The sequence below is a fragment of the Rattus rattus genome, chromosome 8, assembly GCF_011064425.1.
Source record: "Rattus rattus isolate New Zealand chromosome 8, Rrattus_CSIRO_v1, whole genome shotgun sequence".
NCBI classification, from domain to species: Eukaryota; Metazoa; Chordata; class Mammalia; order Rodentia; family Muridae; genus Rattus; species Rattus rattus.
This window is the reverse complement of record NC_046161.1, coordinates 18642806-18669207: the sequence shown is the minus strand read 5'-3', so window position 1 is coordinate 18669207 and position 26402 is coordinate 18642806. Positions and strand designations below refer to the sequence as shown.

At 46.3% G+C, this 26402-nt stretch overlaps 2 protein-coding genes across 7 annotated transcripts in view; one reads left to right on the top strand and one right to left on the bottom strand.

Moving 5' to 3' along the window:
• The window catches only part of Rp9 (RP9 pre-mRNA splicing factor), a 30515-nt gene extending 21053 nt beyond the window's left edge, over positions 1 to 9462 (top strand). The window contains exon 6 of one of the 2 annotated variants that reach the window (XM_032911602.1): positions 9321 to 9462. In XM_032911602.1, coding sequence (XP_032767493.1) covers positions 9321 to 9399 — 79 coding nt within the window. In that variant the 3' untranslated portion in view covers positions 9400 to 9462. Of the gene's footprint in view, positions 1 to 190; positions 733 to 9320 lie in introns of those variants that run through there. The other variant, XM_032911601.1, reaches the window with a different exon arrangement.
• A 3320-nt stretch (positions 9463 to 12782) lies between these two features.
• Kiaa0895 (KIAA0895 ortholog) overlaps positions 12783 to 26402 on the bottom strand; it is a 31449-nt gene continuing 17829 nt past the window's right edge. For 4 of the 5 annotated variants that reach the window (XM_032911595.1, XM_032911600.1, XM_032911596.1 and 1 more), the window contains 4 exons: positions 25379 to 25511; positions 20802 to 21107; positions 18395 to 18492; positions 12783 to 13398 (listed from right to left, as the gene is read on the bottom strand). In XM_032911595.1, coding sequence (XP_032767486.1) covers positions 13240 to 13398; positions 18395 to 18492; positions 20802 to 21107; positions 25379 to 25511 — 696 coding nt within the window. In that variant the 3' untranslated portion in view covers positions 12783 to 13239. The remainder of the gene's footprint in view (positions 13399 to 18394; positions 18493 to 20801; positions 21108 to 25378; positions 25512 to 26402) is intronic. The other variant, XM_032911597.1, reaches the window with a different exon arrangement.

The window sequence follows — 26402 nt, the reverse complement described above, 5'->3', positions numbered from 1 at the left end:
TAGATCTTGAGAAGCCGCAGTCCTGTGAACGTGGGCTGGCTCCGTACGTGTGATTTGCTAGGAGTCCCGAGGGCCTGGGGAGCAAGCATGGATATTCAGGACAATGAAAGGGGTTGTCTTAGCGAGGCAGTTGCCCGCGATTCCCTACTCCGTGCTGCTCCAGTGAATGGTTGTTCTGGGGTCTGTGTAGGATCCAGCAGTTGAAGCAGTTGCTGGAGGACTCCACCTCAGACGACGATGGCAGCAGCTCCTCGGGCGACAGAGAGAAGCACAAGAAACGGAAGAAGAAAGAGAAGCACAAGAAACGGAAGAAGGAGAAGAAAAAGAAGAAGAAACGCAAGCACAAGGCTTCCAAGTCTCATGAGAGCTCAGACTCAAAGTGACAGCTGATGGTGGCATCCTCAGCACCATCCGCAGACCAAAGGACAGAGCCACCGAGAGCGAGGGACGGGCACCTCACTGCCTCCTGGTGCCGAGTGACCACCGCAGAGCAGGTGGGCTCCCCGGTGCAGCTGCCCACACGGCACCATGTCCTGTCCCCTGATGGTCACTTGTGTCTGTGGGTGCCTTCCTAGGCCGCCTGCACTGGGAGGTGACGAGAGACTCAGAAGAAGCACTCTGGGGCACTGCCACGGCGTTTGCCCTCCATGGTGTGGTAACTCATTCTCCACGAGCTTAAGGCTTCACCCTTCTCTGTGCTTTGGGATAATAAAATTTGTTTTATTTTTTAAATGTAGTCATTATTATTATTACAGACAAGTCTAAATGCTACATACTCCTTTTATTCACCCCAATTCCAGTTGGCTTACCAGTTTGCATTGAAGTTTTTCAGAAATATCTCATGTAGACTTAAGTGTATGCACATGTCTCCAGTCCCAGCTGGAAGAGACTGATGCAGAAGGATTGCCGAGTTCACAGCTGGCCCAGGCCAAGCAGCAAGACCTTTATTTTTAAAGAAAAGATCTCATATGCCATCAACATAATATATAGGATGTTTTGTTTCATTTTGAGACAGGTCTGACTATATAGCTCTGTCTGGCCTGGCCTAGAGCTGGCTATGTAGACAGGCTGGCTTTAAAGTCATAGACATCTGCCTGCCTCTGTTTCCCAAGTGCTAAGATTAAAAGCATTTGCCACTATGCCAGTGTATATAGGAGATGTGTGTGTGTGTGTGTGTGTGTGTGTGTGTGTATTTGCGCGCACGCGCTCTCCTGTCTCATTTCCCCAGCACTGGAATTACAAGGACACAACACTATGCTTGGCTTTTCATGTGAATCCTGATGCTTGCAAGACAAGCTCTTGCAGACTGAACTGCATCTGCAGCCCGGGCTGCTTATATACAAATGGCCTGACATGCTGTTATGCTCTTGGCTTTTAAAAATTAACAGTCTGAAAGGGACCTCGTAGTATCAAGTACTTGCTGCCTCGTAAGTGTGGCTTGGCTGGCACTACTGTTACTACGCAGCCTGCCAGCCCTCGTTTTATGTAGATTCCATTCTATGACACAAGAACAAAAGAGCTGACCATGGTGGCACATGCCTTCAGTCCCAGCACCAAGAAGGAAGACCAACTGGCCCGGCTGCCAAGTGAGATCTTGTCTCAAAAAGTAAAACAACCTGCTCTACGGAGTGAGCTCCGGGACAACTAAGGGCACCCAGAAAGACCCCATCTTGAAAAGCCAGAAAAGAAAGAAATGTGCACATTCACGTCCCGTCCTCATTCACTGACTTGAGGGTGGAGCTCCCTGTAACAGTGAAGACATTTGTACATCTGCGCTGCACTCTATCTATGGCCAGGAGTCAAGGTCTTCACAGAGGGGCTAACTCAGAAAAGGGCGGGAAATAAACCCAAGGGAAGCAGTAGACCGAGTAGTAAGCTGTAGCCCAAACACATCTGTAAATTCCTACCTCATGTTGCATAATCACAGCTCAGCCAAGGGCCCGTAGTGAAGACTGGCTATGGTGGGTTGGGGATTTAGCTCAGTGGTAGAGCGCTTGCCTAGGAAGCGCAAGGCCCTGGGTTCGGTCCCCAGCTCCAAAAAAAAAAAAAAGAAAAAAGAAAAAGGAAAAAGAAGACTGGCTATGGCAAAGGTCAGGGTTCGTGCCACAAATAGAGAAGCTGGGGGTGGTTGTTGTTGGGTCAAAACTGTCCACACTCTTTGTTTTGGGTTTTCAGGATGGTTTCTCTGTGTAGCTCTGTGTATCCTGGAGCTCACTCTGGAGACCAGGCTGGCCTCTGCCTTCCGACTGCCGGGATTGAAGGTGTGCAGCACACACTCTTGAACAAGTGAGCCACTTCTCCAATCGCCACATAGAAAGTCTTAAAGTAAAGACCCAGGGCAGGAGGTCCTGACGGGGTCTTTGCTCTACCACTAGGACTAGAGAGCCTGGAATTATAGCACATAAGATTGTTCCTTCAAGGGAAGGAGTGCAACCCCTGTTACCCACCCAGAAGCCTGGGGCACGTGTGCTTTCTAGCCTGGCGAGCTCACCATCTGTGGGACCCTCCGTGGGGGCCAGCATCGGGCCCTCATGGAGACCCTTTTAGAACGTTTGTTTTTCTCAGTCAATCTGCAGAACCCATCTTTATGGACTTCACAAATAGTTTTGATAGACACATCTGCTCTGTCCTCAGAGAGACTTAAGCACACTTTGTCATACATGGGACTGAGTTAGTTACCACCAAACTATACTGTACTTAAATACACCACTCGAGTCAGACTCGTGAACAAACACAGGCTACTGGGTCAGGTTGAACCAAGCCACCTTCTCGCCTCCTTCAGGTCGTCTTCCTGCAGCCCATAAAGGTTGCAGAGACGACAACCCTACTACAGAGGGTGGGCTGGAGTTGCCTCAGCATGGTTAAGAATACTTGTTTTGCAGAAAACTGGGGTTTGATTCCCAGCATGTACACAGTGGCTCATAGCCACAGGGAACCCATGCCCTCTTCTGAGCTCCATGGGCATCAGGCACACCACACATGTATGTTGTACATACATACATGCAGGCAGGCATATTCAGACACACAGAATAAGTAAAATAAAATTTTAGTCAGGTGTTGTGCTTATGCCTTAATCCCAGCATTCAGGAGGCAGAAACAGTTCATCTCTCTGAATTCTTGAACTCTCGGAGTTCAAGGTCAGAATGATCTACATAGCAAGTTCCAAGCCAGCCAGGGCTAACTAGAGAGATCCTGTCTCAAAATAAATTAACTAAATGTAATTCGATTTGGAGACAGACAGGGGAAACGGCGCAGCAGTGAAGGAGCACGTGCCACTTTTTCAGAGGACTCAGCTCAGTTCTGAACGTCCACGTTGGGCAGTTCACACGTGTCTGCAATTCCAACTCTGGAGAGATCCAGAAGCTCTGGTCTTTGAGGACACCTGCACTCATGCACACAGCCACACGTAGATACCTAACTGTATCTTTATGTTGAAGTGAGGTTGGGGCTGGAGAGATAGCTGGCTCTTTCAGAAGGCCCAGGTTCGATTCCCAGCACACACAGTGACTTACAACTGTATGTAACTCTAATTCTGGGGCATCCTACACCCCTCTTCTGCCTCCATGGACAACAGCCACACAACACCGAGGGAAAGAGCACTGCTGCCCTCTTGCCCACACTGTGGACGTAACACAACTTCATCTCCAGCCGGATGGCATTACCACCCCTAAACCTGCCAGGAACTTCACCAACGCTATTTGTTGTAAGACTGGCTGCATAACTGAAAAGGTACTAGGGTCTGGGTCTCTTTCAAGGACCAGATGATGACTGAAAGTCGGCCAGCACGCCAACCAGTCAGAGCCCTCAGGGTTTTTCCAGGTGTTCATAAATACAAGTGAGGACCCACTCCTAGGGTAATTCCCCTGTACGCATGTGCACCAGCTTGGGCTCGGTCCCAAATGTAAAAAAAAAAAAAAAAATCCAAACAAATATTTATACAGAGATGTGTGCTCATGTGCCCGTGTGTGTGTGTGTGTGTGCACGCGCTACTAAAATTTACACTAAAATTTACACTAAAATGTAATTTAAATAAAATAGCCAGAAAGTATGGTACAAGGAGCAACATAGAAACCTAGTGCAGGGGCTGGAGAGATGGCTCAGTGGTTAAGAGCACTGGCTGCTCTTCCAGAGGTCCTGAGTTCAAATCCCAGCAACCACATGGTGGCTCACAACCATCTGTAATGAGATCTGATGCCCTCTTCTGGTGTGTCTGAAGGCAGCTACAAGTGTACTTATATAATAAATAAATCTTTTAAAAAAAAAAAAAGAAAAGAAAAGAAAAAGAATCCTAGTGCAGTGGAAACTCCCTGGAATCTAGGAGGGTGACCTTAGGGAGGACTCCTAGTAATGGGGTGTAGCGGTAAATATTTAAACTGCTCTACGCCCCCTCAGGTACGTGAACCGCTCTGCACATGCCAGAGAGCTCTGGATTCACAAATGAAAGACACACACACACTGGCTTATTTTTAGTATGTCTTAACTAGCGCAATGGCTGGGCCACTCCTGAACCTCAACATAACACATTCCCCTCCGATTACTTTCTAAAATCTATCCTTTATCCCTGCTACCCCAGACCCAATAGGGGAGTGGCCCCTGGGGCTGCTTTTCCTGGATTCTTACATGGTTGGTGCTCAGTCTTCGACAGCTCTCATGTTTGTATTCTCTTCTTCCCTTCTGCCCTGGCGATTCTCCTTCTCCCTGTCCTGTGTTTCCTCTCCAGGAATCCTCAAAGTCCCGCCTCTGTCTTGTCCAGCCGTTGGCTACTGGCTCTTTATTGACCAGTCAAAAGACCAACTATTATCAGGGACCCACGGGCGCAACATGCGAATTCCCTTGTAAGCACAAATCTAATCCCCAGCAATGGGGGATATAGAGCCTGAACTGGCCATCTTCTGTAACTAGGCAAGAAGAGCTTCATCAGAGAAGCTGCGTTGTGTGTTAGCTTGAGCTTGACGAGCCACACGGAAGGAGAGGGAGGAGTTGTACGAGCCAGAGTGGTCAAGAATACCAGGAGAACATGGCCCACAATCAACTAGGCAGGACTCACAAGGACTGAGGGAGACTGAAGCGACAATGATGGAGCACACACAGGTCTGTGCTGGGTCCTCCGTATATATGTTATGGCTGTATAGCTCGACATTCTTGTGGGACTCCTGACAGCAGTACTATAGTGTGCCTCTGACTTTTACCTGTTCTTGAGACCTTTTTCCTCACTGGGTTGGCTCATTCAACCTTGATGCCGGCTTGTGCCCACTCTTATTGTAACTTGTTATACTGTGTTCAGCTGATATCCCTGGGATGTCTGAATGGAAATGGAGGAAGGACTAGTTGGGGAGGTGGACTGGGAGGAGTGGAAGGAGGAGAAAATTCAGTTAGGATGTTGTGATGGTTTGTCTATGCTTGGCCCCGGAAGTGGCACTATTGGGCCTTGTTGGAGTAGGTGTGTCACTGTGGGTATGGGCTTAAGACCCTCACCCTAGCTGCCTGGAAGGCAGTCTTCCTCTAGCAGCCTTCAGATGAAGATGTAGAACTCTCAGCTCTTCCTGCACCATGCCTGCCTAGATACTGCCCTGATCCTGTCTTGATGATAATGGACTGAACCTCTGAAACTGTAAGCCAGCCCCAATTAAATGTTTTCCTTATAAGACTTGCCTTGGTCGTGGTGTCTGTTCACAGCAGTAAAAGCCTAACTGAGACAGATGTATAGTATGAGAGAACAAGTAAATAAATGAAAACTAAGAGACATATGTAATGCTTCTCAATAAGACACAAAATAAGGTTTACTGATGTCCTTCCAACTGTTCAAAACAAAACAAAAAGAAATGCCACTGACTTGTCGGGTAATTAACTACTTCATTAGATCTAAGGCCTGCTGCAAGGGAGGAATTTCACCCTGGTCCAAAGCCCATGACTGGAGAGGTCATAGATCCAAACTTGCTATTGTTATTTCGCTAAATGATCGCTGTCAAATTTCCTTCCAAATATTTATATTTATACCCATATTTCTGGGCTGCTCTTAACCCTGGTCAGAGAAACTTCTTTTATCGGTGGGCATCAGTCAATGGAGAGATGTACACCCGACCAAAGTGCTCAGCACTACACAGGATATCTGTAGGACCACCACCACCAAGGCTCAGGGGACACCCTGGATGAGGAGGGGGAGAGATGAGGAAGGGCACTGTGTAATGCTGACTGGCTTCTAGGCGTGATAGGGCGACTGCATTCATGAGCACAGCAGTCGTGCTTACCTGCAGAAGAACAAGCCAGCCTAAATCTTGACATAGATAGGGCACACAATCTCCTTACTGAAGTGCTACTGGCAGCTGGCAGCTACTTGGGGGCCGAGAATCATTCTTTGTTGAGGATGGGGCCACCGTTGTTTCCCTATGCTCCAGTAGACGGCCCCATGCCCACATACCCATGGGCAGCACTAACTAGATTTAGTGAGTCAAAACAACAAGCAAGCAAACAACAAGCAAGCAAGCAAGCAAACAACAAGCAAGCAAGCAACAAGCAAGCAAGCAACAAACAAGCAAGCAACAAACAAGCAAGCAACAAACAAGCAAGCAACAAGCAAGCAAGCAACAAGCAAGCAAGCAAGCAAACATGGTGGTGATGTTTTTAGTTCCAGCACTTGGGAGGCAGAGCAGGTGGACCTCTGAGTTTGAGGCCAGCCTGGTCTATACAGCAAGTTCTAGGACAGTAAAAGCTACACGGTCAGACCCTATTAAAATAAATAAATTTTAAAAAGGTATGAAGTGATATGAAGTTGAGTGGGGGCAAGTTGGAGGACAACACATGGAGCAAGTTGAAGGGAGAAATGGGGAGTTAGATATGATCACATTTCATTGTATACTCTCAAATATAAAAGCATTTAAAACTCAGTGAATGTAACTTAAAATCCGCATTGTTGTATATAGAAATTATAAACATTAAAAGATCCTTTTAAAAAGAAGTGCTAGAATAAACCATCAATATGTTCTCAAAACTGGGTTGGAGAGATGGCTCAGTGGTTAAGAGCACTGACTGCTCTTCCAAAGGTCCTGAGTACAATTCCCAGCAACCACATGGTGACTCACAACCATCTGTAATAGGATCTGATGCCCTCTTCTGGTGTGTCTGAAGACAGTTACAGTGTACTCACATACATGAAATAAATAAATCTTTAAAAAAATATTCTCAAAACTGAGAAACTTTTGTACATACAATTCACATATTCCTTTTGAGAACTGGGTGCTACTTCTTTAGAAATGTTTTTATCTTTTGTATCTGGGTGTTTTGCCTGTGCTTGTGTCTGTGCACTGTGTGTGTGCAGTGCCTGAAGAGGCCTGGAGAGGTCATCAGATCCACTAGAGCTGGAGTTAAAGAACAAAACTGGGTCCTCTGGAAGTTCAGACAGTGCTCTTAACCACTGAGCCTAACCTCTAACCCCCATTATTACTTTTTTTATAGCTACATACAAATGCCTAAAGGTAAAACAAGCAGTTTCAACTTTTAGCAAGTTTTAAAAAGCATAGGTGGGCATGGTAGCACGTCTTTAATTGTCAGGAGCCATCTAAGAAAGACTAAGGAATGCCAGTGAGTTTCCTGGAGGTGGCCCACTGTTTTACATGGCCGCAATGGGTAAACTCTGAGTTGCAGGGCCTTCAGAGATCTCATCGCAGGATGGCTTCTTGCTGCTGATAGGCCTTTCCTGCCATTGCTATATAACCTAATGATGCCAGGCCATTAGCCCACCCTATTGGGTAGATTTTCTGAAGACCCACATGAAGATGTACTCTTATGTCATAATGCTGTGTAGTTACATTGATGACCTCATAATTTCTAATAATGATTTTATAGAATTCCTAAATTTATACAAGTAATTTAGAGCCCTCTATAGAATCAAAGGTGCATATAGGTCTCTGTACACCTTCATGGGCCATGAGCTAATTGCACTAGGAAAGTAAAACAGGCTTGGAATAAATTTACAACCAGGGAAAACTTTCTTTCTATCTTAGCCGTGAGGCCACAATCAGGTAACTAAAGGTAATAAACTGGGATTAGACAATTTCTTTTAGGTGCAAAACAAAAAATAAAATGTTGACTAGTTTATTTATACAAAACTTCAGAATTAATAACACTTGGCAGATGATTTGTCTTGACACAACCATACTAACTTGTGACATAAAAATTATTGCTTTAAACTTATAATGAATTTATGGGGGGCTAGTAACAGATAATTAATGTTTAGTGAGATACTAGGTTTAATGGAAAGACATGTAAACAATCCTACTGTTAAAAACAAAACAGGAACAAAATAATGCTGTTGTTATTCTTTAAGTCTTCAGTCTTTGACCTGAACTATAGCCTGAAACTTGCTATGAACTTATTAGAATGTAAAAGTGTTTAGAAAATCATGTAACCAATTATCCTGCTGTGAGGATTTTACCTATTTGTATGAGGTAACTTTTTTTAGAGAAAGGATATATACAAGAAAACAAAAACTAAAGGTTGTTGGAGTTTTTTTCTGCTTCATCCAGAATGATGGTTTTCTGCATGTGTGAATTTTCTTTTACTTCTTTCATTCTCTTTCTCTTGTTTTGTTTTCTCTTTGGTTCACAGAGAGTTAACAAGTTAACAAGTTCCGAGTCTCTTACCTGGTCAGGTCCACAAAATAGAGACTGGAGCAGGCCCCCTGGCATTTAATTCCCACCAGCACTTGGGAAGCATAGGCAGGAAGATTTCTGGGAATTCGAGACCAGCTTGGTATACACAGCAAGTTCTAGACCAGCAGGGCTACCTAATGTGACCATCTCAAAAATATACAAAAAAAACCAAAAACCAAAAAAAGGTCCCAAACAAAACAACAACAAAACCAAACCTGTGAGTATAAAGGAAGATTGCGGAGTCATGTTCCCGGTGTGTGTGTGTGCATGTGTGTGTGTGTGTGTGTGTGTGTGTGTGTGTGTGTGTGTGTGTGCTGTGTGTGTGTGTGTGTGTGTGTGTGTGTGTGTGTGTGTGTGTGCGTGTGTGTGTGTGTGTGTGTGTGTGTGTGTGTGTGTGTGTGTGTGTGTGTGTGTGTGTGTGTGTGTGTGTGCGTGTGTGTGTGTGTGTGTGTGTGTGTGTGTGTGTGTGTGTGTGTGTGTGTGTGCTGTGTAACTGCGTGTTCTGGTGGAGGCGGAGGTCAGTGCTGGGGGTCTTCATCAATCTCTTACAGCTTACCTTTTCAGACAGTTCAGCTGTTTACCAGTTCAGCTAGACTGGCTGGCCCACAAGCCTAGGAGATCCTCCTGCCTCTGCCTCCCCAGCTGAGTAGTGGCCCTGTGGCTCTTTTACGGGAGTGCTAGGGGATTACACCCAGAGCCTCGGGACTGTATGATGAACACTGTGATGAGCCACCTTCCTCCCAGCCCCTAACTTTAACTTTGAGTCCATCTGGTATTAAAGCATAACAGTTTATCCAAATCTGTATTTGACCCAGTTCTATGTTAGAATTAACAGGAGGCATGCGTGAGTCTGCTCAGTGGGTAACATCACATGCCTCTGCAAACCTGGCAACCCGAGTTTGATCCCAGAACCAACAGTGAAGAAAAGAACACTCTACAAAGATGTCCTCTAACTCCATAAGAGTGCAGACACAAATGCATGTGCACACAATGCTAAGTATAAAAAGAATTACAGCAGGCAAAATCAACAGCTACGGTCAATACCTTTTGCAATTAAAATTCATACATCTTCAATCTAAGTGCCTTTCAATTTTTTTCTATTTATTAAATTTTCTATTTTAGGAAATAAAACTGATCTTAACTCCAATATAGGAAAGTGAATAAGTATCATCCAGCTCAACTTATTTTTTGTTTTGATACAGGGTCTCACTATGTATTCCTGACTGTCATGGAACTCAAAGTCCCCAGATTAAAGGTGTGTCACCAGCAGGTCCATCAGTCTCAGCTTTACGGTGACAGTCTTTTTGTTTATAATGTATTTATTTATTATGTGTGTAAGTACACTGTAGCTGTCTTCAGACACACCAGAAGAGGGCATCAGATCCCATTACAGTTAGTTGTGAGCCACCATGTGGGTGCTAGGAATTGAACTCAGGGCCTCTGGAAGAGCAGTCAGTGCTCTTACCTGCTGAGCCATCTCTCCAGCCCAGACAGTGACAGTCTTCAGACGCTCTTGCCATTCTGAGATCACTTTTAGCTGCTGTTAACTTTTGAGTACTCTTAAAGGCAGTCAGTGAAGTTGAAGCTCATTTTGCTGGTCACAATGCTTTTATATTTTATCCTTTTTACCTTTGCACTAAAGAAGGTGAGAAAGCAAATCCCTTTCCAAATCAGATGGAGACAGAAGATCCACTCACTTCAGAACCACTGCAAATTATTCTACGATGAGAAATGAAGGCTTTCTAGTTTAACTATGAGGTGAGATTGGCAGTGTTATTCCCTGCAAGCGCTGAATTTGTAAGCATCAGGGCATAGCTCACAGAACATAAATAATGCACGTCAGGCTCTGCCAGAGCCTGACAAATACAGAGGCAGATGCTCACAGCCAACCACTGAACTGAGAACATGGTCCCCAATGGTAGAGTTAGAGAAAGGAAGGAAGGAACTGAAAGGGTTTGCAACCCCATAAGAAGAACAACAACATCAACCAACCAGATCCCTCAGAGCTCCCAGAGACTAACCCACCATCCCAAGAGTACACAGGGATGGACCTATGGCTCTAGCCGCTTATGTAGCTTGTCAGTCATCAATGGTCCGGTCAAGGCTTGATGCACCAGTGTAGGTAATATCAGGGTGGGGAGGTAGGAGGAAATGGGTGGGTGGGTGAGGGAACACCCTCATAGAAGCAGGAGTATAGAGAATGGGATAGCAGGTTTTCTGGAGGGGAAACTGAGAAAGGGGACAACATTTAAAAATGTAAATTTAAAGGGTTGGGGATTTAGCTCAGTGGCAGAGCACTTACCTAGTAAGCGCAAGACCCTGGGTTCAGTCCCCAGCTCGGAAAAAAAAGGAAAAAAATGTAAATTTAAAAATATCCAATAAAAGAAAAAAATGTAAAAAAAAATGCATGTCTTTCTCAATCACTTGGATGGGTTTTAGGATGAAGTGAGAGAACTCTATACAAGGCTGAAAACACGGAATCTCCTGCAAGGGGAGGCAGCTTGAGGGGTCAGGGCAAGTGTCCTGTCAATCAAGTCCTGCCCCTGCCTGACAAACAGATAGGCAGACTCACACCAACTGTTACGGCATGGAGCTAGGAGATAGGTTTTCCATGCTCCAAAGGGCCTTACTTTACTGCCAAAGGCGAGAAGTGTAGTCTTGTGTGGGAAAACTCTGATAAGGTTGAAACCCACCATTGTCCAGATAGCCTTCCGGAGCTCGGTGTATAGTGCAGCCTCCCTTCGTTGGCAGGGCTCCCCTGTCTCTGACCTCATCCCCCTACCACCCACCTCTACCTGCAGAAAGTCACCTAGCCTTAGTGAGAGGACATGTTCAGCTTCCTTCTCCTGATGAGAACCCATTCCGCTAGCACCTGAGATTCCTGAAATGTTTCCCCGTGCCAATGAGGTATGCGCCAGGAACCCTAAGCCTTCATTTAGCCAATGACCTTTGTCCATCATGGATGTTCCTACAGACAGTCTCCCAGAACTATATTACCTTGAGTCACCCCAGGTAAAGTCGATCTGCCTCCCTGCATCTGGCTCTGGTGTCTCTTCTTCCCTGTGTGTAGTCACAGGGCTTTTGACGCCACCCTGCTCCACCCCACCCCACCCCACCTCAAACTTCTCTGTGGACCAATATCAGCTGATGCTCCCCGAGGGCAGGGAGGGTCTCGGTCTTGTTTAGAAGAGACCCTGTGCTTACTTGTAACATTATTATCAGAAGCAAGTCCTTCCACATGTGTGAAGGAGAAAAATCATATAAACCCTTATGTATATATGCAGCCTACATTGAGGTAGAGATGAACTTTCAGCAGGCACTGGACAGAAATCACCTCAGCTACCCTGAGTAACAGCAGCTTCCCTCCTGGGTGCTCAGCTGCAGGAGAGCCAATGACCAGCCTCGATGTACAAGCAGGGAACGGACACAAAAGAGAATTCTCACACATTCAAGCTGTGCCAGAATTGGGAAACGGCTGTGTTTATCAGAAAATGGCCAGAAATGTCATTTTCCAGATCATGGCCAGGTTTACTCTAGGTTAGCCTGCCTGTCCTCTCCTCATGACATATATCAAACACGGGGAGAGGCCTTGCTTTCCCCACATGTTTGGCTTGAGTGGGTAAATCCTCCAGGGACTTAGTACTTGGTAAAAGACAGAAAGCAGCAACTCATAGGCAGGGCCCCCGCTGCAGGGGACGGTCATTGCTCTACTTCCAGGAAGGCTCTTAAAACCCGACTAAACTAAAAGGGGCAACCGTGTTTCTGAAATGTAAAGTTTCAATCAGAGGTAACCAGACAAGCCCTATGTGCTGTCAGCATGCAGGCCATTGCAGTGTACTCAATAAACAGGAAGACAAACAGATAAGCAGAGGCTTGGGGTATTGATCAGTGACAGAGTACATCCATATCTAATCCTCAGTACCACACAGACACACACACAGAGACATATATACACACAGACATACATACACAGACACACACACAGAGACATACACAGACATACACACATACTGACACACACAGAGACAGACACACATACACACACACGCACACACATGCACACAGATACACATACATACTTTTCCATAAGCTGAGAAGGTAAGATGAAAATGTATAAAATAAGAACTGAACAAAAAATTTTCAATCTCCTTTTAATATCACTTAAAATAAGAAAAATAAGAACTCTTAGATATTGCTAGCCTTCTGGGGTGTTACAAAATGGGTATTTCAAAGAACAACAACTCCCACTGTTTAGCAGAGGAAATAGAACCTTGGCATTTACACAGCAGAGCGGGATTTGGCTACCTCCAGTCCAGAGCTGGCCTTGGTGCGCAGGTCTACAACTCATCCTGGAGTCATCGCAGCAGAATCCTCGTTTGTCTCTGGAGAGATCGCAATGAAAAGAGACATGATTTCCACCCGCAGCCTACAGAAGTGTTTTAGGAAAATAGTTTCAGGTCTAACATAACCTAGAATTTCAGCTGGATCCTGAGAGCTGGTCTTCAGCAAGCGGATGTCAGCGGCTCTCCTCTCGTTCTGCAGGTACCCGGTGCCCTAGCTGCTAACAGCCGCGAGGAGCGGGCTCTGCTGCTTAGATGAGGTGTTTCAGCTCAGCATCTGTCAGCTCGTTCACCTCCATGATCTTCTCCAAGTGCTCCATGTACCGGCTGTGATCATGAAGGAAATGTGGGACTCGCATGTTCTCAGTAACTGCCAACTCTTTTAAGCGATCCACATCTTCGTAAGATACCTTTTTTAAAAAAAAGGAATCGTTTTTGCAACTACAAGTTACATTTGGAGGGGACCAAGGACATGGAATGAAAGCATGTGCATCTAAGGCAGGGAGGGCAGCACACAGCCCAGCACTCAGGAACTTGGAGACAGAGATAGGCGGATCTGTGAGTTTGGGGCCAGCCTGAACCAGAGTGAGATCCTGCATCAAAACCAAAACCAAAATGCGGTCTGCCGAAATACAAAAACAAGCGTGGTTACTTTCCTTTACTACATTAATGAAATATTACTTGTATGGCCTCCCATGACTAAGCATAAAAGATGAAGTCTGTATCTGACTTCACACCATCTTGGAGCGGTGGGCAGTGACTTCCTGCGTGCTCACAGTGGACTTTCCCTTTCTGGTGCTCCTGAGAATCCAACTTTGGCCTGAGCAGGCTGGGCACGTTCTCTACCACTAAGCTACATACTCAGGTAGGAGAGACTTTAAACTCAGATAAATCTCTGATTAAATCTAAATAAAAGGTAGCTAGTGAGATCAAATCTGAAGAAGGAGCGCTCTCGTGCTGGCTTCCCGACTCTGTTTACTAAGCTGGCAGACAGAATTGGTTCCATTCCCTGGCTTTAACTTGGAATTTTCTAAGCACTTAAAAAGCATTGTGAGCTCTCCCTGCTGGCAGAGGTGTTCTGCTGAGGAGGAACCTGTCCTCACAGCCTGAGATGTGTCACTGCGGCAGCACGGGCAAGCCTTAAGGGATGGCCAACCTTCTTGGTCAGGATAAGGCTCTCTGCACAGAAGAATTCTGTGAAGGAACTGTAAACCTGGCCGGAAGCCTGTGGTTGAGGAGGTCATAGTCCTAGCTGGGAAGCTACTGCTACTGTTTAGTAAAGGAGACGTGGCTCCTCCCACATCACCCCCCAGATAACCATCCCAGATAACCATGGTGCGGCTCCTCCCACATTACCTCCCAGATAACCATGGTGTGGCTCCTCCCACATCACCTCCCAGATAACCATGGTGTGGCTCCTCCCACATCACCTCCCAGATAACCATGGTGTGGCTCCTCCCACATCACCTCCCAGATAACCATGGTGTGGCTCCTCCCACATCGCCTCCCGGATAACCCATGGTGTGGCTCCTCCCACATCGCCTCCCCGATAACCATGGTCCCAGATAACCATGGTGTGGCTCCTCCCACATCACCTCCCAGATAACCATGGTGTGGCTCCTCCCACATCGCCTCCCGGATAACCATGGTGTGGCTCCTCCCACATCGCCTCCCAGATAACCATGGTGTGGCTCCTCCCACATCGCCTCCCGGATAACCATGGTGTGGCTCCTCCCACATCACCTCCCAGATAACCATGGTGCGGCTCCTCCCACATCACCTCCCAGATAACCATGGTGTGGCTCCTCCCACATCACCTCCCAGATAACCATGGTGTGGCTCCTCCCACATCACCTCCCAGATAACCATGGTGTGGCTCCTCCCACATCACGCCTCCCAGATAACCATGGTGCGGCTCCTCCCACATCACCTCCCGGATAACCATGGTGTGGCTCCTCCCACATCACCTCCCGGATAACCATGGTGTGGCTCCTCCCACATCACCTCCCAGATAACCATGGTGTGGCTCCTCCCACATCGCCTCCCAGATAACCATGTCCGTGCCCACAGGCGAACACTGTTCTCAGCTGTGGCCGGAGCAGTTCCTTCTGCAGTGGGCAGTAGCTAATACAGACACTCATAACCGGTCAAAGTGTCAAGAAGTAAGTGACACTTGAATAAGCAGCCATAAATGTGCCCTCTGTGTCACTCTCCCAGAGAAGTCAGAATGCAATAGCTGTGGTGTGGGCGCTGAGTCTGCTGAATTCACAGCAGCCACGATGACCTACACATGACTGAGGCTGGAGGGGAGGGCTCATGAGCCCCGCCCCACCCCCAACTGGTAAGCAGTTAATGGTTGATGGCAAAGGCGACATTCTGCTCAGTAGTGTTGCCACCGGTGGGCTGCGTGTGTGTCTATAATCAACCCGACCCACACTCCATCAGCAACTGTAAAGATATTCGAGTCATTAAAAATAGGTGTGATGTCAGGAATGCTGGCAAACACTTTAATCCCAGCACTTGGAAGGCAGACACAGGCGGGTCTCTGTGAGTTCAAGGCCAGCCTGGTCTACACAGGGCTGCGTATCCACATACCCCATGTCAAAGCATACAAGCCCATGAAAAGGGGAACTAGTTGCGAAGAGAAAAACTTTTACAATTCTATAAGCTATTTTTCCCTTTAAATTCCAAATCAAGGCTGATCTTATTTATTTTTGAGATAGGGTCTCACTGTGTAGCCCTGGCTGTCCTAGAACTCACTGTGTAGTTCATGCTGGCCTTGAACCCACAGAGATCTGCCTGCCTCTGCCTCCTGAGAGCGGGACAAAGGTGTGCACCGATAAGCCTGGCTTGGCATGGCTGATCTAGAGTAGCCCGCCTTCGGGTCAGCACTCTCCCAGGGTCAGCAGAAGTCTTTCTGAGAAGGAACCGTGGTCATATTGCGCTTCCATCCTCATGGTCTTTAATGTTCATATCATCAAGGTTACTTATCTGTACCCCTAAATGTAACAGAAGTAAGCTTCCGGCTTACTCATTTAAGATGTACATGATAAAATACACGCGTGCATCTTGTCCTGTCACAGCTGGAAGATACTGTGTGGTTTATGAATTGCAGGTTGAAGGCAGCCCTGCTTTAATCAATCTCATGGCAACTTAAAAACCACATTGACTCATTTACTGGGGCTGGGTGTCACCACTGAAGGCCACCGGAAGGTCAGAGCATGACCCATCATCCATGCTCCCTGCAGAGCCAGCACACCAGCCCAAAGGGCAACATTTAAAAACAACATTGACTCATTTAACATCTTTGTCGTATTTTGGCAATTTTTATCACAATATTTTAAACCTTTCAACACTATTAAACTTGGTGAAGGAATGTGTGGTCAGTAATCTGATGTTACGACTGTATTTAATTTTATCACAAACTGCTCGTATCAGGAGGTGAACTTGTGAACTCCTGACCTGGGGTGTCACTGCTCCCACTGTTTCCTCTCTTCAGGCCCCCAGGTTCCCTGACACAATAGCATGGAGCCAATTAACCACCTTACAATGCCCTGGGTAGACAGAGTCAAAGCCCTCTCCCTTAGATAAAAGACAAGAAATGAGTAGACACAGTAAAAAGTGTATGTCAAAAGCTAAGAGAAGCCAGACGATACAGCTCTGTGCCAGACAGCCACGCCGCAGCCACGCCATGAATGCAGAGCACGCACACGCTGAAGGGAATGAACCATGCTAGCCCAGCGGACACAGAGGAAGAGAAAGCCAGACAGCCTCTCCGCTGGCAGCGAAGTGCTGTAGTGGTTTGGAGAGATCAAACAATCCTTTAAGCAATGTCTGATCAGAGCAAGGCCCTACACTCTAACTGAGCTGCAGAAGCCTGGGGCCAGGGAAGGAGCCCTGGGCAGAACACACGGTGCAGGTGAGGCAGCAAGGGCTGAGCTCTGTGGAGTTCAAGGACAGCCAGGTCTATACAGTGAGTCCTGGGCCAACAGGGATACATAGTGACATCAGGCCTCAAAAACAAAATCAGAAGGGGTTGGGGATTTAGCTCAGTGGTAGAGCGCTTGCCTAGGAAGCGCAAGGCCCTGGGTTCGGTCCCCAGCTCCGAAAAAAAAGAACCAAAAAAAAAAAAAAAAAACCAAAACCAGAGCATGGCGGACAGACACTTCTATCGTTAGCACTGAATGCTGCTGGTAACTTTGAGTGAAGCCAATGCTTATTAACTGTTCCCAGATTCCTAGTACCACTGAGAATGATGCTAAAACTTACTCTACCAGTGCTCAGTAAATGGAGTGGCAGGGGCTAGAAGACAGTATGTCTGATTGCAACAGGGCTTCCTAAATATATACGTATTTTTAACTTTTTCAAGAATGTGCTTAAGTGTTTGCCTGTATGCCTGCATGTACCTGCTGCTTTTAGAGATCAGAAGAGGGTTTCAGATGCCCTGAAACTGAAGTTACAAGTGGTTGTGAGCTGCCATGTGGGTGCTGGGAATCAAGTCTGGTCCTTGGTCAGAGCTGCAAATACTTTAACCACTGACCTACCTCCAGTCCCCACGTGCATTTTTTAAAGGTTTATTTTGTGTATGTGTGCCTGTGCAGATGCATATGCACATGCCTGCTAAGGCCGGAAAAAAGCATAGGTCCCCTGAAGCTGGAGTTCCATGTGGCTGGGAGCCACCCCACCTGAGGTGCTAAGAACCAAGCTTGGGTCCTTTGCAAGAACAGCAAATGCTCTAACACCACAAAGTCATCATCTCTCCTGGTCCCTGGTTCTGGAATCTTCGAAGTCCACTGTTAAGACATGTTGCTTAGAAAGGATTCCTTTCAAATGTCAGCATTTACTGACAAAGTACCTAGTCACTGGAGACCTTGATGGCCACACGTAATGAGATTTGTACTGTATTTTAATTTTACACTAAATTAATTATAGCTGTTTGGAAATGGTATGGTAAGGTTAGCGCATACACTTGTTCACAGGAGAGCTCGAAAATTCCAAGTGTCATAGTTACAGCTTCCTTTCAACCACTCTTAGAAAAACATTGGAAAGAAAGGTATTGTGGTGCAGGCCCAAAATTCTAGCACCTGGAAACATTGTCTCAAAAAAAAAAAAAGAAAAAAGTAAGTTTCAGCAGCTAGCTGGAGGCCCTCCTGGGCTCCATGAGATCCTGGTTCACAAACAAGTCAACCCAAAAACAAACCCAAAACTGATTTTTTTTAGAAAAAGATGAACATATAAATAAAGAACATTTTCCCAAACTGTCTAATCCTGTGTCTCCTACTGATTACACTTCCTTCTGTTATCACCAAAAGAAACCTGTTCCAACTGCACCAAAGTAACAAGCCGTGGCCTTCAGTAGCTTTCTTCATACATGTGGGCCTGTAGTCTGGCCCACTGTTCACGCACCTTGCCCAGGGTAGTCAGCAGATGAAAGTCTATGGACTCTCTGAATCGAAGGATTTGAAGGATTCCATCCAAGTACACCTGGTCTTTACTGAAACACCCTGGAAGAACCAGAACAATGTTTACTTTCTTTCTCTTTTGATGGATATTTTAAAATATCCTTTCTAGCCCCGGTGTTTGCCGTCTAACGTTTATAGAAATATAGAATTAGATGCTAACCATTCTCTTTAACATGGACTAGCTTGTATTTACAATATGCTAGTATTTATTATTTGAGATAGGGTCTTGCTCACTGTGTCACTTTAGCTGTCCTGCACTCACTATGTAGACTAGGCTAGCTTTGAACTCACAGAGACTCACTTCCCTGTCTCATGCTGGGATCAAGCACGGGCCACCGTGCCTGGTCCGTGTTTACTTTTATTCAGTTATCTTCACAACTTAAAATGTAGGATCCCGGAAAGTAACAAGATAGTTCTGATAGTACAGAATCCAGTACTTTGCCTGAAGAACTCCCTTTAACTTTTTTTTTTCCTTAAGTGACGACTTCCTCCAAATTAAAGACCAGTACTTAAAGTCCATGACATACAAATACCACCCCACGCACACCCACGTGAGCATGAGGGTGAACCCTTGGTGGGAGAGGGACTGGGGTGAGAGGGAGGTCTTAACAAGGGCAATATGGCGATGTGGGGATGTTTGAATGTCCTATTTTCCTCGGTGTACTTTGAACAATAGCCCTGCCCTAACTCCATTATAAGGACTGTGACCCTGGACACTATGGCCATACCTGTGACCCCAGGTATTTGGGAGGCTGAGACAAAAGGATCTTAGGGTGGAGATTATCCTGGGTGAAATAATATGATATTGTTTGGTTGATTTTTGTTTTTTAAGATTAATTCATGTACAGTGTTCTGCCTGCATGCTTGCCTGCAGGCCAGAAGAGGGCTCCAGATCTCATTACAGATGCTTGTGAGCCGCCGTGTGGTTGCTGGGAATTGAATTCAGGAAGAGCAATCAGTGTTCTTAACCTCTGATGTCTCTCCAGGGTCAGATTGGGGTTTCTTTGAGACTAGGTTTCAAGCTCAGGAAGTGTAAAGTGTTTGCCTCCCAAGCATGAGGACCTGAGTTCAATTCTAAGAACCTGTATTTAAAACCTGTCAATGAACCTGGTTCTCTGTAGCCAAGCTGGCTCTGAACTAACGTCTGTTTCCCATCTCAGCCCGGGGAGTGGGACCGCAGCGTGTGCACTACGCCCAGCTAAAGCTCCAGGTCAGTGTTTACAAGAGGGAGAGCCCAGATTCATCCACACCGACAGGGAGTTCCTAGTCGGCCAGGGCTACCCTCTGAGACCTCTTCTCAAAACTCCAAGCACCTCACGTGGTGGGTGTGGCTCGGCTGGTGCGGCGCTTGCCTAGCGTGCAGGAGGGAGCCCTGGCTTGGACGCCCAGCACTGCACAACCCTGGGACGGTGGTGCACAAGGGCATCCTAGAGGATGGGTAAAAGGACCAGAAGTGCACAGAAGTCTGAAGATGATCAACTAAGCAAGTTACAAGATGCCTAACACCATAGTCGTCAAGTAATGCAAAGCAAACCCACAAAGGCATACCTTTCCACATCTGCACTGTTCTGTACTATAAGAAGTAGTAATTGCTGCCTTAAAAATGAAAACGACAAATGTGGCAAAGACGTGGAGAGGAGCACTGAGCACTGGGATGTAGTGAACCAGCCTGGTCACTGCCGATGCCCCTGAAGCTAAGACAGTCACCCTTGCCTGTTCTACCTCTAAGCAGAGTGGTGGCTTAGGCTTGTAATGCCAGCACTCAGGAGGCTGAGGCAGGGAGATTTCTGTTTGTTCCAGGCCAGGCTAAGCTATGAAGTAAGACTCAGTTTCAAACTCCCACCAAACATCTACTCATAGGTACAGAGTCAAGTGTAAGAAAAACACGCTGTCCGCGAGCCCAGATCAACGTTCACAGCAAGCACGCTACTCCCGAGAGGCTAACATGCATCTGAGAACCAAGTCTGCCAACAGCCAAGGGTGAGCCACCCGGCTACAGCATGGGTCTGAAAGCATCCTGCTGGGTCAGTGGAGTTCTACTGACAGGAATCTCAGCACTCCCTGGCAGAAGCAGGTGGATCTCTCTGAGTTTGAAGCCACCACAGGGTGCATGGTAAGTTCCAAGTCATCCAGGGCTAAACAATGGGGTAGTTTAAAAAGAATTGAAAAAAAAAAAGTTTCAAGGGGGGGTGGACAAAATGGCACTGTGAGCTATGCAGCAAGAGCCTGTTCACAGGAGACGTGATGCCCTCAAGTCACGCCGTTTCATTATCAGACTCGGGGATGAAAACATGCTGCAAATCACTGGCTAACAACTAAAGTCAGAAGGCCTACCTCGGAGGCACTCTTACCTGGCTGGGAAGTGTCAGTCCATCCCCTCTTGGCTCTTACACAATAGTCCCATCGTGTATTTGGGTCCTTGACAAACCTGCCAATATCTTTGAAGAGTTCACAGAAAGACATCTGGCTGGCTTGATAGACTGTGTAGTACAGGAGGGCGGCCCTCCACAGAAAGGGGTCTTTTCTGAACAGGACACTGTGAATGCTCGCCAGTCCTTCCTCCGTAGGGTTGTTTGGCTTTAGCTCGTGTTTTTTGCGGCCAATCCAACTGTTCCAGGGTTGCTGAAGGTTGTTAATACCCCGAAAGTAATGTGTGCCTGCAGAGAAGAGAAGGTATAAATGGTAAGAAATGTCATTCTTGCTTTGCTCCGTTCCCAAAGAAAATTTGCATTTATCTGGAATATTCTTCCTCAGAGTCCCAAGTGCTAAAGGCTTGTCCCCAACTTGGTGCTCCTGGGTGGTAGGTGGAGTGGAGGTGTGGAGAGGGGGACCGTGAGACCCTTCCTATCGCCTCCTCTGCTTCCTTGACCATGTCCCGTGGCCACGTGAGCCCACCATGACTGAGACCCTTCCTATCGCCTCCTCTGCTTCCTTGACCATGTTCTGTGGCCACGTGAGCCCACCATGACTGCTGCCTTCCAGGCATCAGCCCACAGGGAGCTGAAACCTACAAAATCATAAGCAAAGAAACATTCATTTTTTAAATTCATTGCTTGGGCTACATGAGATCTTGTCTCAGAAAACAAACAGACAGACAAGCAAATCTCCAAGATCCCAAGGCTTAAAAAGGTCTTTCATGGTTCCTTCCCAGCAAGTGTGCACTCAGGAGCTGAGGATGATCAAACAGAGACCCTGATGACACCTTTCCAGTGTTGCTGGTTACAACTAGTGAGCCCAGCTGGGAGCCATTTCAGCCTGCGACTCCAGCTACTCCTCAGCATCAGAGTCCCTGAATGCAGTTCCTTCGTACATCACTCTGGAGCCAGTGAAGGCCAAAGAAAAGAAACTAAGTCTTTGGAGCACAACAGAGGGCTGACAACTGTGTCGTGCCTCCCCCCGGTTCAGGCCTGTAGTTTTAAGCTTTGCACTAAGTACAGCTTGCTCCTGGTGGAATGAAATCTTTCCTCTGCTTAGAAGGATCATGAGGCAGACTCCTTGGTAGCCGTAATCGCACAGACACACCTCTATCCAAGAACAAGTCAATAACTTCAAAGGAAACCATTCCGGCAAAGGAAACTATCTCCCAGATAGTTCCACTGGAGAGGCACCCCAAACACCATAACCAATGGCCCCCCCGAGGATGAAGACACCAAATTTCCTAAAGACAGGGTTACCACTTCAGGAGGGGGATGACAAGAACCGGAGGGGGAAACAAGGCAAAGTTTATGTCCCTGACAATAAGCTGAAGGCAACCTTGGTCCTGTCCTGACTGGAGGCCAGAAATGGCGGAAGTTAGCTCTGGTTCCTTGTCTCAGACTAAAACAAACAACACTGATTGGAGGACTGAGCAATAGCCAGACCACAGTCCTTTCTGGCAGCAGCTTTGGAACTGGGTTTCTAGATTCTCATGGTAGAATGGTGTCTTAGTTAGGCTTCCTATTGCTATGAAGAGACACCAAGAATACATCTTATGAAGAGAAAACATTTAATTGGGACTGGCTTACAGTTCAGGGGTCTAATCCATTATTGTCACTGTGGGAACATGGCAGCAAGAAGGCAGACGTGGCACTAGAGGAAGAGCTGAGAGTTCTACATCCAGAGCTACGGGCGGTAGGAAGAGAATGTTACACTGGGTATGGCTTAAGTTTCTGAGACCCCAAATCCCACCTCCTGATGACACCCACTCCAACAAAGCTATACCTCCTAATAGTGCCACTCCCTATGGCCAAGCATTCAAACACGGGAGCCTATGGGAGCCATTCCTACTCAAACCACCACCTTCCACTCCCTGCCCCCACAGGCTTGTAGCCATACATAATGCAGAAATGTATTCAGTCCAACTGTAAAAGCCCCATAGTCTGTAACAGTCTCAAACTTGTTTAAAAGTCCAAAGTTCAAGGTCTCTTCTGAGACTCATACAATCTCTTAACTGTAATCCCTGTAAACTCAAAATGAAAAAGCAGACCACATACTTCCAATAGGGTACACATTACCATTCCAAAAGTGAGGAAAAGAAACATAATGAGGAAAGATTGGACCAGAGCAAGGCTCTAAACCAGCTAGGAAAACTCCAAATTCTGAATCTCCATATCTGATGTCAAAATGTTCTTTAGATCTCCAACTTCTTTTGGCTTTGTTAACTGCAACACACTCCTCTCTCTTGGGCTGGTTCCACTCCCTGTTAGTGGTGGGTTGTTTTTTTTTTTTTTTTTTTTTGTTTTTTGTTTTTTGCTTTGGGTGTGTGTTTTTTTTTTGTGTGTTTTGGTGTGTGTGTGTGTGTGTGTGTGTGTGTGTGTGTGTGTGTGTGTGTGTGTGTGTGTGTGTGTGTGTGTGTGTGGGGGGTGGGTTTTGCACAGGTATCCATGGCTCTGACATCTCCAACATCTTGGGTCTCCAAGGCAATCCAGCCTTCACCTTTCACAGCTTCACACAGCGGCCTCTCTGGGCCTCCATGCAGGGACACCCCTACCACACGCCTGGCCTCAGCAGCCATCTTTGGTCATGGAGGGAGATTCCATAAACCATCTCTTCTATCCTTGGCTCTAAAGCCAAAACCACATGGCTGAAGCTGCCCGGTTCTGTTGGTTGCTGGGGCTAGAATGCCACGTGGCCCCTTCATTCGAATACATCATCATCAGCTTTCTGGTTTTCATGGTTTCCTTTACTGCCTACACTTGGCTGCCCTGAAACTCCATCTGTAGACCAGGCTGGCCTCAAACTCAGAGATCCACCCATCTGTGCCTCTGGAATGCTGGGATTAAAGGCATGCATCACCACACCCAGCCCTAAACTTCCATTAACTCCTTTTTATAAATCTGAAGCTTAGCTAGGGGAGGCCTTGCCCAGAGGTCACCACTCCCTTCCAATCCATTCACCACCAGGCTCTCTCTAGTCTACTTATCTCCCTGGGCACAGGACTTGGCGTCGTTCCACCTCTTGGTGTCCCTTTTCTCCTTGGACTGTCTATTTTTCCTTGCTTATTGATCCTTTTCATTATAGATCTTTGCAATAGTGAACACTAATAACGACATAACAGAATCAATACTCAGCTATTTTGAAACTTCCTCTGCCAACCCAACTAATCCAAAACTCTTCACTTTAGCCTTATGTAGACTTTTCAGACAAAGGCAGCCACATTCTTAGCCAAAAGGTCAGAAGAACAGTCTCTAGGCCATTTACAAACATTATTCTCCTTGGAAATCTCTTGATCTGGGTCCCCACAGTTCAAATTACTCTCAGAACCACTGTCTTCCATACTTCTACTAGTATGGCCAATAAGCCCCACCTAAATCGTTAAATTATTTTTCTAATCCAAAGTCCCAAAGACCACATGGGCCTATCACAGCAATACCCCACTCCTGGTACCAACTCTGCCTTAGGGTTTGTACTGATATGAAGAGAAACCATGACCAAGGCAGCTCTTACAAAGGTAAACAATTAATTGGGGCTGGCTTACAGTTTCAGATGCTCAGTCCATTATCAGCACGGTAGGAAGTATGGCAGCATGGAAGCAGACAGGGTGCTGGAGAAGGAGCTGAGAGCTCTGTATCTGGATCCATAGGCAATAGGAGGAGAATGCCACTTTGGGTATGGCTTGAGCTTCTGAGATCTCAAAGCCCAGCCCCTACCAACACAGTTCCTCCAAAAAAGCCCACACCTACTCCAACAAGGCCACTTCCTATGGCTAAGCACTCAAACACATGAGTCAATGGGAGCCATTCCTGTTAAAACCACCACAATGGGTCTTATCTATTTCCCAATTATAGCCTATCTCCTAAAGGATTTTAGCCTCTATCAGAGGACCAGATGTTACACTCGCAATATAAAGCTATTTCCTCTTGTTCAAGAGAATGGAATATATCCTTGGCCATTGGTGGAGACCTAACTTTTCTTTTTTTTTTTTTTTTTTTTTTTTTGAGACCTAACTTTTCAAGCCACCCAAAACATTAGAGTTGATCTACTTGGGCCAGTCAATTACCTGGCTAGAGGACCACCTTATAGAGAAGTGGATTTCCCTAGCCATGCTGAAGAGATGGAAGAAATAAATATCCCTTAAATAAGATAATATACTTTTCCTTCCCAGAAAGCAAACCTCTAGTACAGTGAGTTATGGAGCAGGTCCTATGGGATGGGTTAATTCTACCTACTTTCTGAGTCTTTAGTTAGAGAAGGGTAACTTTTTCCCTTTTCCCTGTGTCTTTCCTAAGCATGCATCCCCTCAATTTCAGATGGGGAACTAAAACCAAAAGATGGAAATGACTTCCCAAGACAGTGGTCTCAAATTCTAATTTGAAATGACATGTTGTTCATGTGAAGCTTAACAATCTCATCAATTTTTACTAAATATCACTAAGGAAGAAACCACTCTGAAAGAAAGAATAGCAGGTAACTCCTGACAGTCAAGTGAGTAAGTGCAAGGGTGCCCTACCTATCTCATGCCTCAGCATGCCCTCCAGCCAGTGCTCTCGTGCAGTAGAAATATTGATCGTTAGAGTCGGACATCCGTTTACCACTGTCATGGATGCCCTGGAAAGCAGGTCTTCAGTGAGATGAACTACAATCTGGGCAGCAGGAAGGAAACACATCAACAGGGCTGGTGAGATGGCTCAGTGGGTTAGGGTACTCAAGGCTGTCGATCCAAGCTCTCTGAAAACAACATGCTCCCAGTAACTCCCAAATGTTGTCCCCTTGTCCCATGACTACCATGCACACTGTGGCATGCATGTTCCCACATACATATAAATATATAATTATATAATACACACATGTACACTCATGCATATACACATAAAATGTAAAAAGAGAGGAGAGAAAGTTTTTGCAAAAAAAAAATAATGGGCCTATTCATTATCTAATTAAACCAAGGTGATGAAATATGTATCAGTCAAATATGAGCCTCTAATTTGTTCTGCTTTGTTTGCTTTTGAACCTTATCATTTTAACCCTCTGAGAATTTAAGAACATTCACTGGATTGAAAGGAAATGAAGGAGGCTGGTTATGGTAGCATACACCTTTAATGCCAGCACTTGAGAGGCAGAGACAGGAGGACCTCTGTGAGTTCAAGTTCACCCTGGCCAGTTCCAGGACAGTTAGGACTGAAAGAGACCCTGTCTTTAAAAAGAGGAAGGAAGGGGTTGGGGATTTAGCTCAGTGGTAGAGCGCTTGCCTAGCAAGCGCAAGGCCCTGGGTTTGGTCCCCAGCTCCGAAAAATAGAAAAGAAAAAAAAAAGAGGAAGGAAGGAAGGAAGGAAGGAAGGAAGGAAGAATGGATGGGCAAGAGGAAAGGAGGGGGAGGGAGGGAGGGAGGGAGAGAAGAAAAGAAATAAGACAGAAGAAAAGACACACCAGAGACTACAGAAACTAAAGCAAGAAGAACAAGGTCTAGGCTGCAGAGAGAATTGCGGGCCAGCCTGAGCAACTTAGTGAGATCCTGTATCAACGAAAAAGTAAAA